This window comes from Pelobates fuscus, chromosome 8, assembly GCF_036172605.1.
Source record: "Pelobates fuscus isolate aPelFus1 chromosome 8, aPelFus1.pri, whole genome shotgun sequence".
NCBI lineage: Eukaryota > Metazoa > Chordata > Amphibia > Anura > Pelobatidae > Pelobates > Pelobates fuscus.
The window spans coordinates 32357732-32378523 of NC_086324.1; the positions used below are offsets into that span (position 1 = coordinate 32357732).

The window sequence follows — 20792 nt, forward strand, 5'->3', positions numbered from 1 at the left end:
GCGACAGCGCAAGACCATCCTCGTGAACGAGGAAGCACCCAGAGCTTTGAGGGCGCACGCCCAGGTATTTGTGCCCACACGCTACTGGGCATACTACCGACCCCGGCAACGCAAACAAACTTATCGTCTTACCTCGCCCAAAGACGTCCGTCTTGGAGTGCCTCAGGCGTATCTCGACCTTGGCCTGTCCCAGCAACACATCCTCGAACCGAATCCCAGTCGCCCCGGACTTATTAGAACTGACCAGTTCGCCGATGCGGAATGCCCCAAAAAACGCCCAAACAAAAGCTACGGTAAACAAGAGCACTTCAAACGCAGATGTGCAAACGTCATGCAGCCTGTCAACCAGGCCTTGCAGAATATTAAACGACACAGGCCGTCTCGAGTCTACAGACCTACGTCCTTTACGAAAGCCTTTCAACACCTGCTTCACCAAGAAAGTTTTTGTAATATCCTCCTTACCCGTAAATTTAAACCAAAATGCCAATGCTGACATGTAACGGTCCACCTTCGCGGGAGAAGCCCCTCCCGCGAATAACCGACACAATAACCACAAAAGCGTGTCCAACCTACCTGCCGGCGAATTCGCCCCTCCAGACTGCCCCATCATCTCCTCCCATTCATACCATACCTTGGTGTACGCAGTCCACGTTCCGGGCGCCAGGGAACGTCTTATAAAGCCCCCAAGCAAGACGTCCCGAGCCGCCACATCTCCGCCGGGCATGACTGACCTGTCTCCTGAGCTCCCGGCGCCGCTGCCCGAAAACGTTCCCACTGCGAACGAGATAAGGCGTCAGCGATAACATTCAACAATCCCGGGACGTGTTTCGCCCTAAACACAATATTCCAAGACATGCACAGCAGCACCAAACGCCTCAACAGCCATACCACAGGCAGCGAAGATGCCGAGATATTATTAATTGCCTGCACCACCGCCATGTTATCAGAATGAAAGATCACCTTCCTGTTCGCGAGCTCTGCGCCCCATAAAGATACCGCCACTACCACAGGAAAGAGTTCCAGGAAAGCCAGGTTCCTGATCAAGGCGTTTTCCTTCCACGCCTCTGGCCACTCTTCCGCGCACCATCTCCCAGCCAAGTAGGCCCCGAAACCTACGCTCCTGGAAGCGTCCGTATATAAGCCTATCGCTTCTGATGACGTCGCCTCCTCCCTAAAATATACCCGACCATTGAACTCTTGTAACCAAACATCCAAATCCGCCTTCATCGCAGCGGAGACTCTGATATAATGGCCTGGCAATCGCGCCCCGCAGGTTGCTCGAGCCATCTGCCTGCAAAAAACCCTCCCCATAGGGATCACTTTACAAGCAAAGTTCAAGCTCCCCAGCAGGGACTGCAACTGCCTCAAGGTCACCTTCTTCGAACCCCTGGCTACCCCCACCCGCTGGCGGAGCGCTGTCAGTTTATCCAAAGGCAACCTACATTCACCCTTCACCGAATCTATTTCCAGCCCTAGGAAGCTCAAGCATACCGTCGGGCCTACCGTCTTCTCCGCCGCCAACGGGATCCCAAAGACCTGTGCCACCCATTGCAACACCCCTAGTATTTGCCCACAACGATCGGACCCTGCTGGACCTACGCACAAAAAGTCGTCCAGATAGTGCACTACTGCACCCCCAGCCGACTCCAGACGCACCACCCATTCAAAGAAGGAGCTGAACTTTTCAAAGTACGAGCAAGAAATAGAGCAGCCCATGGGCAAACACAGATCCACGAAAAAACCCTCATCAAAGAAACAACCCAGTAAGTGGTGACATGTCGGGTGAATAGGAAGCAACCTGAAAGCCGCCTCCACGTCCACCTTCGCCATCAACGCTCCCGGCCCTGCTCTCCGTACCAACTCCACCGCTTGATCGAATGACGCGTATGACACAGAGCACAGGGCCGCGTCAATGTCGTCGTTAACGGACGCCCCTTTTGGGTAAGACAAGTGGTGTATCAACCGAAATTTGCCTGGTTCCTTCTTGGGGACCACCCCCAACGGAGACACCCTCAAATTCGGCAAAGGTGGGACCGCATAGGGTCCCGCCATCCTGCCAAGCCGTACCTCCGCCATCAATTTGTCCCGCACCACCCCTGGGTGATCCCGCACGGAACGTAAATTCAAACATAAAGTCCCTGACCCTGTCCCTTTAAACGGTATCTTAAACCCCTCCGTGAATCCTTCCCTCAGAAATTCCGCGTCCGCCCGATTAGCGTAGCGCTTTAGCCATGGCAGCATCTCGCCTACCTTCACCGGAGTTGCCCCCAGTGGCAGCGGCTGGAGCCGTGGCGCCACTGGGACCTCCCCCGCTATTCGATTTGCCTCTCTTGAAGCACCTATTGACTCCATGTGTACCGCCGCAACCGGAACACTCGTGTTTGAATCTGCACGACGAGCCCCATTTACATTGGCCCTCGTTGAAAAGCCAGCAGAAACCCTTCTTTTGTCCGGCCGGCGCCGCTCCTCCAGGTGCTGCACCGGCCGCCCCGTGAAAGGGCGCAGCCTTCTGCGCCATCATGAGCCGCATCCACAGGGGGAGATCCATCTGATCCCATCTCATGTTCGGGTTCGCTGCTAAACGTTGGCGGAACTGCTCATCGTATTTCCACCAAGCAATCCCACCATACGTCCGGTAAGCGTCCCCTATCCCGTCCAAATAGCAAAAAAGTTGTGAACAGCGATCGGGAAACTTTTCCCCTATGACGCTGGCCAGTATGCAAAAAGCCCGCAACCAGTTCGCAAACGTCTTTGGTATCTTCCGATACCTACGCTTCTTCTCTTCTTCCTCCTTCTTCGCATCCTTTTTGTCCTCATCCTTTAGATCGAGGAACTCCTCCAGAGGAAGGAGAGAAAAAACCTCTACGAACTCACCCTTCCAAATCCTGTCCTTCACCTCAGACTTCAGGTGACATCCCAAGGGGCCCGCGAAAGAGACATGTACATTCTGCCGCGCCGCGTCAGAAACCTCCCCTCCTCCCACCGAACTTAAGCCTGTCTTGTCGCCTGGTTCGGGCGTGCTCCGTCCGGAGACACCACTCACCGCCCCCTTCGCCTGCCCCGGCGTCCCGGAACCTACTTCCGGAACCCATACCTTCGAAAATTGCGGTGAAGCCCCCTCCCCACCGCCCCATGAGTCTAATAATGATTTTAGGCAAGTTAACATGGAATCAGAATGTGATATGACAGGTAACTCACCGCCAGAGCCTCCGGCCGCGGAAGGCCGCGGGGTCGTTTTCCTTCCCTCCGCCGCGTGCGGCTCCGGGGTGTCCCTTTGACGCCGACTCCCTTCCGCCAGATCCCTCCGCGGGACCGTAGGTGTACCGCTCCGCGACCTGTAGGGAGAAGAACACCTGGGTAGTCTGTTCGAGTGCCCCTCTACCCGCCCTTCCTCCATACGTTCCCTATCGTCACCCCTGCGCCTCTCTCGCCTAGTAGCCAGGCCCTCTGGGCCGTAGGAACTGTCCGGCCGTCCTTGAGCGCTCCCGTCGGAGGACCCAGACTCGCAGCGCCGTTCCCCTCTCCTCCCGGCCCTGCAGACTGATCCCTGCCTACTGCACCCGTCAGTAGACGGGCTCCTTTCCCTGACACACCCTGCCCGGACTTGCCTGGCGCTTGTCCTGCGCCGTCTCTTGTATTCCATAGGCCTAGGGTTGTCTCTGTAATCATGCCGTCCCCGGGAGCAACATTTATGGCCCTCCCGTACACTCCTAACCCCGCTGTCAGAGTGTGTGTCGTACCCCTGGGACATTCCCTCACTGTCCGCTCCTCTGTCCACTGGGGAAGCGCTGCGCTGGCCCTGACAAACAGAAGCCCCTTCCGTTGTCGCCCTGACTCGTTCCTGCAGCCCTAGCTGGGTGACCTGTCCTGCTGTCCCCCCGCTGCCTTGCCTGGGCCTTGTCTCGCCCGCCTGATCAGGTCTCCCTCCGCTGGGATCCCTTGCTGTCCTCTGAGGTGGTGTCAGCCCGTCCTTCCCAATCCCCAGCGCCTTTCCTTGCCGCCCGGTATTTAAACCAGCGGCAGACTCACCGGGACGTGTCTGGGCTCTGTCCACACCTCCGACATCCTCTGCGGTCCCGGTCTCCTCGGAGGCCGTCGCTACTTTCGCCGCCTTGCCGCCCGCCGTCCTGCGAGCAGCGCTCCTCGTGGTAGGCCGCGACACCGTGCCAGGCCTACTCTCCGCCCTTGCCTTACCGGCACCGCGTCGCACAGACGGGGCCGGCGGCGTTTGCGTTGGCTCCGACTGGCCAGCCTCCTTAACTGATGATCCGCTCGCCTCTCTGGAAGGACTCCGTCTCCGACGCGCTGCGGGCATCACGCCCGGGCTCAGCCGCTGGGGCGGTCTCGCCCTCCGCACCGATCGCCTTTCCACAGCTGCTGGGGGGTTACCGCTGGTCCCAGGAGCCGCCAGTTGCTGCTGCAGCCAAGCCATCCCCCTGTCTCTCACTGCTGCTCTCACACCGTCCAAGATCTCTTCAAGCGAAGCCATCTGAAAGACAGAAGAAAAGAAACCCCACAACCTGCCAAAACAATTAACAGGTAAGTGCGGATTCTGAATTAAAATGGCCGTTTGCTAAAATGGCCGCTTAATATACTCGCACTTTTCCACACCCTTTAACATGCTCCACCCTAACCCCACCCCCGAATCTATAGCTCCACCTGCCTACTCCTTGGCTCTGTCAAGGCCCATTCCCCTGACTGCGCTGATCCATGGGCTTCATATTGCAAGTCTAAGGTGTTTTGAACAAGAACTTACAAACTAGCACCAGCACCTACATTGCCCTGCTTTGGTAAGTGTCCCAAAGCAGGGTAAATCAATCTAGATCTGCAGCTATTGCAAACAGATTTCACACATCCACAAAGAAAACATGCACAAATAATTGCATGCACATATTTTCCTTTGGGGGTACATCTACTAAATTGTTAGAAACAATAAACGGCCAGTTCCTTTAATGGGACACTATAGTCAGCAGAACAACTACAGCTTTAATGTAGTTGTTCTGGTTAGTATAATCATTTACTTCAGGCATTTTCATGCAAACACTGCCATTTACATTGCCCCCTAGGGACACCTCCAAGTGGCCACTGGAGGTGCTTCCTGGGGCAGTGCTGCACAGTAGGCAGCACTGCCGTTTAGTGTCTCCATGCTCTGCATGGAGACGCTGACATTTTCTAATAGAGATGCATTGAGTCAATGCATCTCTATGAGGAGGTACAGATTGGCCAAAACTGCGTTTGGCCCCACCTCTTTGCCAACTTTAGCCAATCCAGTGCTTTCCCTGGGAAAGTTGCAAATTTGCACTATTCTAAAAACTTTTTATGACCAGGAAGGGGCGCGGTGAAGATTTTTCGCACAGGGCGCCTAAAGCCCTAAGGCCGGCACTGATAACGACAATGCATTCAGTTATAGCCACAGGAGTACAAGTATAGTAAATAAAGAGAAAGACAACAGGGTGAGAGAAACTGACCCTGATGTCAGGTAGAGGACTAAATGGGCAACAAAGATAGGGCATAAACCCAGAGCTATAAATACTAAAGAGAAATCCCAAATGGTAGGACTATATGGAGGGAGAAAGAGAAAAGTTCAACCCCCCAATAGTCACTCACATAGGGTGTGCCCACATAGAGGGATAGATAACTCAGATCCCATGATATCAAATAAATAAAAATAAAAATAAAAAATTCTTTATTAGACAAAAAGCTGTAGAAAAAACATCCAATATAATAAAACCCAAGTAAGTGCAAAAACAAGTGTATTAAAATTGTATTATACATACAGGGTCTAAATAATCTGAGGTCCTATAAGTGGAGGTCTAAGGTATATCGTGTGATTAATATCTAGAAAGGATATACCATTATATCCGGGTAAGGGTCTATATATGTATATAGAGGAAAGGGCACATAGATGTATAGAATAAATGTCCAAAGGTAAAGCAAAATACCCTCCTCAGGTAACTAAGACCAGAGGCCAGTCACAGGGACCCCAGATATAAAGGGAAAACAGCTCAACGAAAATGGATAAACCTCCTATTAAAGGTTATTAGATCATTTATAAGCTAAGTAGAAATACAGGAGATACAAGTATCCAAAATAGATAAATAAATGTAAATGTCCCCTATCAAGGGACCAAACTGCCTGGAAGCTACTGCTCGTGCAGAGTATAGATTGAATTAAACTAGGAAGATGTTTTTTCTACAGCTTTTTGTCTAATAAAGAAATTTTTATTTTTATTTTTATTTATTTGATATCATGGGATCTGAGTTATCTATCCCTCTATGTGGGCACACCCTATGTGAGTGACTATTGGGGGTTGAACTTTTCTCTTTCTCCCTCCATATAGTCCTACCATTTGGGTTTCTCTGGAGTACAAGCATAGTTGCCCCATTTGAAAACATTTCCAGGACCACTTTGTAGCAAGTAGACACTCACATGCACACTGACACACACACAGACACATTCAAAGAGATACACACATAACACACATATATATATAAACACACACAAGTGATGTGTTGATTAGATATGGGACCTCAAATGCCAGTTGGCCTTGAGGCAGGTACAGCTGTTGAACCACCAAAAGTTCTACATTTGGAATGTGGGACAATAGCCGGGACCCATTTTTGCTGGGACAGTAGCCCAAAACATAGAACTGTCCTGCCAAAAAGAGTCTAGTTGACAGCTATGGAGAAGTCACCTACAAATTTGTCATTTATTTAATTATGACGTTCAATTATGTAACTTCCCCATTTAATTTGTTGCAGTTAACAACTGCAACAATATCTCAATACATCCCAAAGGAAAAATATATGTCATTAAACTGAAATCCTTAAACTCTCAAAACATATTAATCATCAATGAAAAAAACCCTACATTTAAATAAATAAATATTTAAGTAAAGTGCACACATTATTTCAATTAACAATTAATATCTCTGATATGTGCTCTGTTTTTATTTCTTTATAACTATATGATTGTTTTACCTATATTTATTTTTCTTCATCATGATCATGATGTTTTGGTTCTGATAATTCATAGCCCTATTATTCTGAATCTATTATGGGCTGTGGTTTAAGCTATCTGTTATCTGTTCAGTAACTGCTATTGCTGCCTGTGCATTATGTGCTGATCTTATCCTGAAGTCATGTTCCTCTATTTAAAACGTGGTTTTTTTTGCTGACCTGATATTGGTATGTACAATCTTAATACCACAATAAAAACCTAGATTGACAAAACATCAATTAACATAAAAAATTGCCCCAAACAAAGGTGCATGTTAAGTGCCGAAACGCAGGTCGGGCTTTAGTCTTTCTTTTTTTTTTTTTTTTTGATGGGCATGTTTTGTTTCATATTGTGCACTTTTAGCTGTAGGTAGTACTTCTCTCAAGGTGACAAGTGGTATGTCTTTTCCATGTCTCTTAGAGGTATTAATTGAAAGACTGAGTTAGATCAACAGTCGGCAGTAGGTTTCTATAGCCCCTCTTGCTGTCTACTCTCATTATTTATACCCTGCTTATTGTTTTTTGATTCTGTGAGGCTCCTCCTTTCCCTTTCTTGCGTAAAAGGTTTTCTTTCTTTAATGGTATAAGAGTTCATTAAAGGAACACTCCGGTCACCCTAACAACTTCATCTAAATGAAGCTGTAATGGTGCCAGGAGGCCCACAGGTACCATCTTACCTTAATGGGTTTCTCTAACGCTGGAGGCAGCCTTTGAGGTTAAACCATTTTTAGAATGATTTAACCCAGGAGACCCCCAGGTTCCCTCTTACTTTAAGGGGTTTCTCTAATGCTGGAGGCAGCCTTTGAGGTTAAACTATTTTTAGAATGATTTAACCCCTTAAGGTAAGAGAGCGTCCGGGACCTCCTGGCACCATAACAACTTGATTTATATTAAGTTGTTATGGTGTCCATAGTGTTCCTTTAAGTTACCTCCTGGTAATTGTGTGTTACTCTGTCAAAGAGGCTTTTTAATAGTTACAGCATTTTTATTGATATACAGTATTACATTGATTACTTTTTGCAACATTGTACTTCTCATGTATACCATGAACTGGAAATGTCTTACTCCAAGTTAGACATTTTTGTTCCCCTCGCTCCCCATTTAAGTAGTTTTTTTTAAATCTATCACAGCCAACTAAAGTGCTTTAGGTGTTTGGAGTGTTCCTTTAAGAGAACACACATAGGATGGGTGTGGTGGCACTGTCTGTAAAATAGCTGTGTAATACAAAAACACAGAATTAAGCAAAACTCCCATTAATCATAGGCAGCAGCAAAGGCTATATTATTGATCAACCCTAATATAAAAACAAAACAAAAAATACTCGCCCCTCATATGGAATCTCGCACAATTGTCAGGTTGATGATAACATCTTTAATATTCTAGTTCACTTTCTCCCTATGATATTTACTCCCTAAAACTCCCTAAGGCTACTACGATCTCTGGTTACCCGATGAAGTACTATAAATATATATGTGTTCATGCATAGCATGCACATTATATTGTCTACCTATTCACCTGCTGAGCCCTCTATTGGGGTGATTTTTTAGGACATGCACGTCTCATAATGTTCTTTTTCGTAACCTCCTTTTATGGTATAGAGTACTGGGTCCTGCAAGACCAATTATTAATGAACCAGAATGCAATACGTGTCTTTATTAAAAAAATATTCAATACAAATTTATTCACACAACAAAAATTGTCACAATGAAATAGTGACACCGAGCATATCTTAAACACTGAAAACTTTGCTGATGAGTCCATCTTGCAGCAATTTGATTTGAAAGAGGATGCTGGCAAACAGCAGTAAATTAGCAAAAATAAACCACAGTGACACAAAGCAGCAGAGGATCATCTGGAAAGTAAGTTAATTTGCATAATATTCCCAATCTGTGCCCTTTATGAATTCAATTTAAGGGAAACAAACACACTGATTGTAAAACATATCCAGATACAATTTGATGCGTTTTGGAATAAACTTACATCTGGTGAGAATAATCCAATCCAGTGTGAATATCCCAGTCTGTTTACAATGATCGTTAGGAAGGCCTGGTGGTAATCATCTGTCACACTACTCAAATGAGCCCCTTGGCTTTGGCAGTTGATGTAAGCGTCATACCAGGTGATATTGCCAAAGATTACTCTGTATCTTTCATGTCCATACTCCAGGATACCTTCCACTGGATACATATCTGTTTCATTAAAATTCTCAGTACGAGCTATAAAACATAATCACAATATGGTTTATTTGTTGGAGCAGAAACATCAACCACTATAAATAGTTAGTGTGTTTCTCACTCTGGACATTAGGTGGAGCTGTAGCCAATGTATTTAGTTAAATAATAAAGTACAGTATGTAATATTACTCTGCATATCTCTTGCATGTTTTATTAATGTTTAATTGGCTCTTCGATTAAAACAGAGTTTGCTGTTACTGTTGCTTTTTATTAGAAGTTACGATCAATACCTTGCTTTTATCTAAATCGTGGATTTGGGATAGTGCACAGGTCAATACTATAACCATTGCTGCCTCTCAAAGGTTGTGAAAATGTAAGTGTAACGGACCGTTTTGCTCAAAAGGGGATAAAACCCAGTTTAGGCGATAATCCCCTTTAGATAGACCAGCAGCTACTATAAGCACCAATTCCTCGAACTCCCAAACTGCACGGATTCACCAACTCTCGAACAACAGACACACGAACCCTGGAAGCAGCCGAACAGGAAAAGCAATACGAACAGCTTACACTCCTGGCAGTCGGCATACAGTCAAATTCCCCCCAAGAATGAGACAACACTTCAGCTTCAGGGTTAAGGAGGAACTCCTTTACTCAGGGCTACCTGCCCAGTATTTATGCAGGTCTCCCACCTGGTGGACACTCCCCTAGGGGACCAAATGGAAGACTGTAACAAAGGACAGACATAAACCAATTACAGACACACAGCAGTAAACATTCCCACAATGCATCATGGCTTCCTCCCTTCTGCCCTGGAGATAATTGTAGAAGTAATCCAATTATCTCCCAGGACAAAGACAAGACTCCATTACACATGTGGGGACCTAAATACAGTATTATGCTTTAAAATATATAAAGTTACTTTGATTATACTAAACACAGACATGTTACATATCCCCAGATAGCTCAGGTCTGGGTGCACATTATTAGGTGAATGGCACCCAGACTACACAAATACAGTTCAATCGCCATGGAGCCAAAGTCTTTAATCACACGAATAGGCTCCATGGCATAGCTATCTGGGTTACCACAGTTCACATAGAAATACCGGATTCCGGTGTTCGGTTAACCTTGTACGATTAGGAACCAGGCGATGGACGGCTCAGCGGTGTTCGTGCAATTAAGTGTCCGTTTACAGTTCCATAGTTTGAGCGCTGAACACCGCTGGCCGTTCGGGAGTTAAAATGGCCGCTGCCACGTGTTCGGCAAACGAACAAAGGCCACCCAGCGTTCATCAATTAAGCTGCGGTTAACCGCAGCTTCTGGGCGGTCAATTGACGGCACACTCCAGCTCCCAGGTGGTCCCGCATTCGTTAGTTTGTTCGGTAGATAAAATCTACCGAACACCCCAGCAGAAAAGGCACGAGTAAGCCTTTCTGCAGGGAAAATAAGCTTTTTAAAGTCTGGTCCATAGTCCAAAGGAAGCAGGCGAGCAGCCAGGCTTCTCCAGCTCATAGTGGCGAGGTTGGTTTCGCCACAGTAAGCACAAGGCTAACTTATTTGTTTTACTTGCTTTAGTATTACACACCCATGTAACAGTCCGGCCGTCTACCATATGTGTGCTGTTTTAGCGGTCATTTAGTTTGCAATGACTCATAAGAATATTTTGTGACCATAAATGTAATGGTTTGCATGAAAACCCACTGTATGGTTAAAGTAGCCAAAGAAACCTAATAAGAGAACAATAATACTTAGATCAAGCATGTCAAACTCAAACATTGCCGCTGCCAGTATGCAACTCCGGAGTCCAGCCTCTGGTATACCTCCAATGGCGCCGTCTGCACCCTGTGCCAAAGCGGATCCTTCCGCTACTCCTTGAAACCCTGTGAAAATTGGGCATGTTGTCCTCACGTCAGAATGTGACGTGGCATTACGTCCCTCCGTGCACCTCCAGGTCTTCCACTGTCCAGCCGCGGCCATCGCAACATTGACCACCACACACACACTGACAGACACACACACTGACAGACATACACACAGTGACGGACACACTAACTGACAGACAGACACACACACACACACACACTGACAGACACACATTCACTGACAGACACACACACAGTGACGGACACAAACTCACTGACAGACAGACACACACACACACACTAACAGGCACACAAATACTGACAGACACTGACAGATACACACACACACACTGACAGACACAGACAGACACACACACAAACACAGACATATTCTTGCACACATCATTTTATTTATTGTTCCCTACCTATGGGAGCTGGTGTGGGGCCTCTCCCTGGGGTCCAATGGAGATCGTCTATCTAGAGATCTCCCTTCCTGCTCCTCACTGCTCAATTGCGCACAGTTTAGTGATGCTGGGCCGGAATTACGTCATATTCTGGCGCCCGGCATCACCACAGAGGGCGAGCATGAGGGAGCAGGAAGAACAGACCGAGCTCCCTCACTGCTGCCAGCGACCTCTCCATCTGACTGGGTAAATTTTAGCAGAGTAGGCACCTGCAATGTGGGGAGAGCATGTGCCTACTCTGCCTTAGTAAGCATGTCAAACTCGCAGCTTGCCGGGCCACAAAGATATTCATTGTGGGCCCCATGCAGCCCGCCCCCCGCGAGTTTGACATGCTTGACTTAGATGTTTATTTTGATGTACAGCTCCTAAAAAATGCTCTAGGGGGCGCTCAATCATATGCAGACATATGTCCTAAACTGCCTGAGACCTAAAATGTACTCACTACTGCAATCCTGGAGAGGCCATGGCACACTCACAAAGGATGAACTTCTATTTGCCTGGGCTCAATATTCACTCAGTAATGGCTAGTGGGCAATTGGAAATTTTAAATGCAGCTTTTGTTATTTTTCTAATAAAACATATAAAGAATGTGGCATGATTTTGACTTGGCTTAATGATGGATTTGCTTTTCTTAGGGTTGAATGATACATTTCCCTTGCTTCCTGATTAACCTGGTTACCAGGTATAGAGCTCTGGTGTAATAAACTTCACTGATAACACAGACAGATTCTCACTGAAGTCAGAATCGCTCAGTGAAAACAACTCTTGAAATATAACTCATGACCATTTATTCACTAAACAATGAATGGTGGTGAACTGAAGAACAAATTGCTGAATTCAGGGCAAAATAGCCAACTGTGAAAATAACCTAAGTTGGCCAATTTTCTCAAATCTCTTATTTTAGCCTAGATTGAGCAATTTGTGTTTCACTACAATTCCCTGTTTAGTTAACAGCATTTTATTTCAGGTGCAAGATATGAAACACGGTCAAAAGATATGTGAACACTGCCTAATTTAAAAAATTACTGCTGCACGAATAATACACTGGGAAAGCACCACAAGCGACAAATGATCGATTAGTCTACGCTGAAATATCAAAGAACGGCCTTTAGGCCCAAGAGAGATATAGAACAATTACAACATAGTTTGCTACAGCCTGCAGGATCCTCCTATGTGTGATCAAAGTTCAATTTACAGAGCAGGATATAAAACCTTCTAAAGTAAGTTGACAGCTGATCGAAAATTACAAATAATTTTCATGCTTGCTGCATAAAAAAGAAAATTGATTTAACTCCTAAATGGCAGTGGATTGAGCAGTGAGACTTGAGAGGCATGATCTTGTTTTGGTGACTGTAGTGTCCTTTTAAAGTGTGTATTATTCGGAATTCAAAGTGAATTTTAAATCGAAGGCCAAAGTAGCCAAATTGGAAGTATAACTGACCTTTTTCAGTTCAGGTATTATGGCCTCAAATTTGAAATTCACTTTGAATTCACTTTGAATTTCCAACATTTCTTTCTTTAGCCATACAAATTAAGTTAACTGATAACCAAATTGCAACATTTACATTAAAATCGGACTAGTTTGTGACTGTAAGAATTTTTGCAAATTGCTATATTTGCCTATATTTCATAATTTGAGTTTCAGTTATCTGCATTGCAGTATTTGGTGAATAAGTAATGTAAAACTTAGAAATAAATACCAGTAACATAAGAAACAAAGTGCTTAAGGGCATGTAGCAGCAGAGATACCTTGTGTACAAGTCCATCAGTGTTTCTGCAAGAATGCCTTTTCAAGGGATGAACAGTTGTGGGTGTATCTATGCTGGTATCAGCTCTTCAGTACTTTAGGGTTATATTACAGGCATACATTTCAGTGTTTTACACTTCATCACACATGCTGCTATTGATTGATGTGCTGTGTATTTAGGCTACAAAATTATTCTATATATATTATTTGCATTTTTGTGATTCTATATCATTTGTATCATATTGCTTGTTGATGTCATACTCTAATACTTTATTTTTGTTTTCTTTTTGGATAGGATTATATTTTTGGAGTTGATACCTTACAATTCAGTGATTAATTATACCGACATTTCACTATGATAAAAAAAACAAAAAAAAACTCACTTCTGTATTAGTATGAGAGCAAGCCTTGAGTTTTTAAACTGGTTTATCTGTTTCATTGTTAAAATAAAAATCACTGTTTCCTTAGTAGATATTTTATATTGATTCATGGTTGGTGAATCATTTTATAAACATACACATTAATTAATGCCCACATACATACTGTTTGCTTGACTGCTGTCTAGATGACTGTACCACCCACCCGGTGCCCCCCTTTCCCAATGACACACAGAGACCGTATAAAGTTGGGTAAGGGCATCGGCCACAGCTTTATTAATTTTCCATGCCAGCAACATAAATACTGTCAGCTGTTGGGGTGATTGCCCAACAGACAGGTCTATCCCCACAAACCATGAGTCCATGAGCAGCCTGCCTCCGCCATCAGCTCCCAACAGGCTGCGACTCCCCAAGCCTCCTCGGCAACTCCATCACTTCTGCCTGCGCTGGCCAGGACTCCCGCATGCTGTGACAAAACAAGAAAAGACAACCAACAACAAGCACCAGAAACAAAACCCACATTCCTTCAATAACCAAATGTCCTAAGGGCGGGAGGGCGGGAAAGTCAGGATCCCTGCACTTCCAAGAGCTGACTGGTAAGTCCCCTCCCCTCACTGTCCTTATAACTGTCTTCCATCTTAGCAACTATGTATCCATATATCCCCCTCCCATCTGCTCTTCCTTTAAGACTCCTTATCCTAGCCGCAGTCATGTCCCCCCTTCCTTGTCAGTCCAGGGAGGTGTCTTGACTGCTGTCTAGATGACTGTACCACCCACCCGGTGCCCCCCTTTCCCAATGACACACAGAGACCGTATAAAGTTGGGTAAGGGCATCGGCCACAGCTTTATTAATTTTCCATGCCAGCAACATAAATACTGTCAGCTGTTGGGGTGATTGCCCAACAGACAGGTCTATCCCCACAAACCATGAGTCCATGAGCAGCCTGCCTCCGCCATCAGCTCCCAACAGGCTGCGACTCCCCAAGCCTCCTCGGCAACTCCATCACTTCTGCCTGCGCTGGCCAGGACTCCCGCATGCTGTGACAAAACAAGAAAAGACAACCAACAACAAGCACCAGAAACAAAACCCACATTCCTTCAATAACCAAATGTCCTAAGGGCGGGAGGGCGGGAAAGTCAGGATCCCTGCACTTCCAAGAGCTGACTGGTAAGTCCCCTCCCCTCACTGTCCTTATAACTGTCTTCCATCTTAGCAACTATGTATCCATATATCCCCCTCCCATCTGCTCTTCCTTTAAGACTCCTTATCCTAGCCGCAGTCATGTCCCCCCTTCCTTGTCAGTCCAGGGAGGTGTCTTGACTGCTGTCTAGATGACTGTACCACCCACCCGGTGCCCCCCTTTCCCAATGACACACAGAGACCGTATAAAGTTGGGTAAGGGCATCGGCCACAGCTTTATTAATTTTCCATGCCAGCAACATAAATACTGTCAGCTGTTGGGGTGATTGCCCAACAGACAGGTCTATCCCCACAAACCATGAGTCCATGAGCAGCCTGCCTCCGCCATCAGCTCCCAACAGGCTGCGACTCCCCAAGCCTCCTCGGCAACTCCATCACTTCTGCCTGCGCTGGCCAGGACTCCCGCCACCGCGATGACGACTTCCCCTCACGCCTCCTGCCGTCATCGCGCCCCCCCGCCGACAGCGCAGCCTCAATCCCACTCTGCAAACCCGTGTTCAGGATGTCCAAACCTATCTCATTTAAGTGGACCCCATCCCTCCTCATTAAGTTCTGGTTCTCCCCTTCCAGCTCCACGTGTCGAACGACCACCCCACCTAGCCGCCGGACAAATTTTCCCACTGCAATGTTCAGCTTGCGCCGGCTCTTCTCCAAACCGCGCGAGTGCGGCAGCGCGCGCCAGCACGGCCTGGAAACCACCTCCGACCAAACCAAGGTCATGTCCGGAAACAGCGCCATGCACCTCGCCAAGTCGTGCCGAATCGCGTGGAGAAGGTCCACAGTCCTGGAAACCCCCAAGTCGTTCCCGCCCGCATGGACCACCACCACCACCGGCCCTGACACAAACTTACGGAGCTCCACGAACTCAGGATATACTTGCTGCCATCGGAGGCCCCTGACTCACCAAATGAGGGGAGGCGCAGGGGCCGTCCTCCATCACCTTCTCGCTCCTCCTCAGACTCCTCCTCCTCACCGGACTCCCCCTGGAGCCTCCCAGCTCCCAGAGGGGCTGCAGCCGACACGGCCTCCCGACCGCCGGCATCCTGGCAGTACTGCAATCTTGGGGCTGCCGCCTGATCCGCGGCACCCCATGAACCGGCCGGTCCTGGGGACTCCCATCTCCTTGGGGCTGCTGTCCGGCTCACAGCACCCCTATTGCCGCCTTCTTCCGCCGGCGCTTGTGGTCTCCGGGCGCCCGGCGTCCTATTTCCGGCGCGGGCACCCACTTCCGGGTTTCGCCCGTCGCCGGCTGCTGTCGTCATATCCGGCGCGCCGGCCGTGCGCGACCGGCGTCGTGACGTCACTTCCGGCCGCGCCGGAAGAGAAGGTGGAGGGCTCCTGGATCTTCCCGCCGAATCGCCATCTTGGAAATGGCTGCCGGACGCAGCCGCAGCTCTCACCTGGGACCGGATCGCTCGGGGGGACGACACCAGGCTCGGCTCCACATTCCCAGCCACTCCAGCTCGCCGGCTTCTTCGGCCTTCACGACCTCCTCTCACCGGGCTGGGAGACAGTCGCGACGGCGGCCTTGAACGCCTGGCCCGCCGCCCACCTTCCACAGGTCGAGCCTCTTCACCGGGGACGCCATCCATGCCGGCCAACACCTCTGCTAACGAGCCTGCACCATGTGCAGCCCGATAAGCCTGCAACAGGGCCACCAACGATTCCTGGGAAACGTCCATCACTCTCAAAATTCAGGAACAGGTAAGTATAAAACTTTTTAAGAATAACGTCTATAATATATTTTTTTTTTTTTTTTTTTAAGGGGTCAGCAAAGAAAGACAGATGCAAATCTGAAAATCTGAAAGTCAGGATCCCTGCACTTCCAAGAGCTGACTGGTAAGTCCCCTCCCCTCACTGTCCTTATAACTGTCTTCCATCTTAGCAACTATGTATCCATATATCCCCCTCCCATCTGCTCTTCCTTTAAGACTCCTTATCCTAGCCGCAGTCATGTCCCCCCTTCCTTGTCAGTCCAGGGAGGTGTCTTTCCAAAACACAAGCTACACAGATATACAAAAACACTAAACCATTTACAAACGTTGCATATCAGTAAGGGTCATATTTAATGGGATTTTTCATTGCTTTACGCAATAGTCCCATTTTAATGTGCGATTGATTTCATCTGACCATTGTTCTAGCTGGATGCCTAGCAAGTGTAAAGATTAGCATATCTAATAAAACCAAAATATTATTTGACATCCTGTTCCAGATAACAGAATCTTGAATGGCATACCCTTTGATTTAGTAAATCTCTATTATCCAGGCAGATCAGACATGATGTCAGGTAAGACACAGGTGTGTAAGGCATGTGTGTGCACCTACTTGAACTAGATATCAGGCAAATTTTGTTTTTCTTTTAAATTCTTAATTTAAGGGACAAGAGAAATCATCCGTTTTACATTGCAAATGTGCTTTATAGAACAAGATACTTATCCCAATCAATGTTTTACGAATTACATTGGTTAAATCCATAAATATGTTGTAGGAAATTAAGAAATAGAAAATAGGAATGGGTGGGCAAAAAGAGGACACCACGAGACACTGTCTGCCAGGCCTGCCTGTCCCCACCAAGCTGAGGATGTGTAATCTCTCTAAAGGCAAATTATTTTTTAACAGCATATGCAAAGTTATGCTTTTGGTAGCCATTTGTCTTGCACACTTTTAGGTGGAAAAATAAAATATTTCACATTGCTACTACAAGACATGCATAAACTAGATAGTTATTTTACAGAGTTCTATTTTAAGTGTCAATATTTATACATGTGCTCATTGTCATCTCCAAATATTACCTTGTTTCTTCTCACAAACAAATCCATAGCCCTTGCTATCGCACTTTGTAAGGTACCATTTTCCCGGGGCATGGACATCATCATTACTTGATATTAAACCGCACAGAACCTGCTTGTTTTCGGAACTTGAATTTACATTATTCTGGAAAACAAAACAATTAATATTTTCAAATATTTGGTTCCCAAATGTATTTATTCTGGACTTTAATTCTAAAAAATACCTACTTAAAAATCTAACATTAGTTAAAACTTATATCCGTATGTTGACGCGTGTGTATATTAGATACTTAATTGGTAAGGAATACAATGGGAAATACCCAGGCTGGTCTGCAAAACCAAACAATGTTTCATGTTTTGCAAACAGACCATCAAACGAGATGAATGAACAATGACATTATAGGCATAGACATTTTAGTGTAACACTAATATAAATAGACACAGAGGAATAATCAGAGGGCAGGTATGAGATGGAGAGGGAATGCAATTCAATTTGGAAAATGGTTATTGGCTTTTTTATTGCACACATACCTCACATGACTACACATTAACCACTTATTATGATCCATGGCTCCATGATGTAAAACCTTCTGTTCATTCTAAAGAACTTTTATTAATAAATTATCCAGATTTTTTTTTTCGGTCACACTATTGTGACACAATGTAGGTTTTGGCATTTTTATTACATATATACCTCATATGACTAAATGTTAGCCACCTATTATGATCAATGGCTACATGATTTTAACCCTTCAGTTATTTCTAAAGAACCCCTTTTAATAAATAATCCTGATTTAAAAGGGACATTACAGTCATCAAAACAACTTTAGCTTAATGAAGCAGCTTTGGTGTGTAGATCATGCCTCTGAAGACTCACTGAACAATTCTCTGCCATTTAGGAGTTAAATCACTGTTATTTCTGTTCACACCTCCCCTGGCCGTGACTGACACAGCCTGCATGAAAAAAAATGGTTTCACTTTCAATCAGATAGTAGCTTGCTTTAAAGGTTTGTATCTCCTGCTCTGTATATTGAACTTTAATTACATACAGAAGGCTCCTGTAGGATCTAGCAAGCTATTAACCCCTTAAGTCCGGAGGGCGTACTATTACGTCCTTTTAAAAGCGGCTCTAAACGCCGCCGGACGTAATAGTACGCCCTCCGTTTTTTAGTAACTTACCCGGTCGCTGGCGGTCCCACGCCGGCGATCGCGGTTCGGGGGACTCCCAGGGAGCCCCCCGCGGCACGTCCGCCCTCCAGGAGCCCTCCCGGCCATGTGAGAGTGAGGTCCTTGCGAGGACCTCACAATCACATAGCCGGTATAGCTGCCTGCTGCATTGCCAGCAGGGGGACCAACTGTAATGACAGTTGGTCCCCCTGCTGGCTGAAAATCAAATAAAAAATGTTTAAAACAGTGTAAAAAAAAATAAATTATATACTTAGATCATATATATATATTATATATATATGATCTAAGTATATATATACACATATACACACATACACATACACCGTCTAGGTGTATTTTAATATTAATATATATATAATTATATATATATATTAATATCAAATTACACGTAGACTGATACTGATTAAATATATATATAATTATTGTTATATATATATTTATAAATAATATAAAAAAAATTAATATGTAAATACGTAAAAAAATTAAATAAAAAAAATAATTAAAAATAAAATATTAAAAAATATATAGATGTGTTTTATTTCGTTCTAACTGTATTCTGATATTAATATATATATATTTATATCAAAATACACTTATAATGAAATAATATATATATCTATATACATAAATATATACGTATATATCACTATATATATACCTATATATAAATAAAAATATTAAAAAAAAAAATATATATATATATACGTATATATACACATATGTATATATATACATATATTAATTCTACACATATATTTATGTAATAATTTTACATAATTGGGTATCCTAATTAATTACAATTAGCGGGACCTGCCTGACCACCCATGCCGAAAGTATAGGGAATTTAATTTGCTAGCACTATATTTAACCCTATAACTTTCCAAGACACCATAAAACCTGTACATGGGGGGTACTGTTTTACTCGGGAGACTTCGCTGAACACAAATATTAGTGTTTCAAAACAGTAAAATGTATTACAACCATGATATCGCCAGTAAAAGTGACGTTTTTTGCATTTTTCACGCACAAACAGCACTTACAGGGACGATATTATTGCTGCAATACTTTTTACTGTTTTGAAACACAAATATTTGTGTTCAGCGAAGTCTCCTTAGTACAACAGTACCCCTGATGTACAGGTTTTATGGTGTTTTCAAAAATTACAGCGTCAAATATAAGGTTTGTGTTTAATTTTTTTCACATTAAAATTCGCCAGATTGCTTACGTTGCCTTTATGACCCTATGGTAGCCCAAGAATGAAAATTACCCCTATGATGGCATACCATTTGCAATAGTAGACAACCAAAGGTATTGCAAATGGGGTATGTCCAGTCTTTTTTAGTAGCCACTTAGTCACAAACACTGGCCAAAATTGGCGTTTTTTGCATTTTTCACACACAAACAAATACAAACGCTAACTTTGGCCAGTGTTTGTGACCAAATGGCTACTAAAAAAGACTGGACATCGCTTATTTGCAATACCTTGGGTCGTCTACTATTGCAAATGGTATGCCATTATGGGTGTAAATTTATTTCCTGGGCTACTATACAGTCTCAAAGGCAACGTAACCAATCTGGCGAATTTCAATTTCAAATGTAACATGCTATATTTGACCCTGTAACTTCCCAAAACACCATAAAACCTGTACATAGGAGGTACTGTTTTACACGTGAGACTTTGCTGAATACAAATATGTGTATTTTATTGCAGTAAAAGCAAACAGTATTATGACATTGACAGTTAAAATGTCATGAAGAACGAAAAAAATAAAAAAAAATCTTATTTTCTCCCATTTTTTTCATATTAAATTATGTTTCATAGCCAAATATTTGATATTAAATGAAAGCCCTGTTTCCCCTGAATAAAATGATATATAATAAGGGGGGGTGTATTTAATATGAAAGAGGTGAATTACGGTTGGACAGACATATAGCGCAAATGCCAGGTTTTGTTTACGTTTTGTTTCGTTCACAACTTGTACATTTGGCTGC

The 20792-nt window shown here is 44.9% G+C and overlaps 1 protein-coding gene across 1 annotated transcript in view; it reads right to left on the bottom strand.

The window, feature by feature from the left end:
* The window catches only part of LY75 (lymphocyte antigen 75), a 176616-nt gene that overhangs the window by 91204 nt on the left and 64620 nt on the right, over positions 1-20792 (bottom strand). The window contains exons 26-27 of the mRNA XM_063429399.1: positions 17616-17757; positions 8979-9214 (exon numbers count right to left, since the gene is read on the bottom strand). Of these exons, the coding sequence (XP_063285469.1) occupies positions 8979-9214; positions 17616-17757 (378 nt within the window). The remainder of the gene's footprint in view (positions 1-8978; positions 9215-17615; positions 17758-20792) is intronic.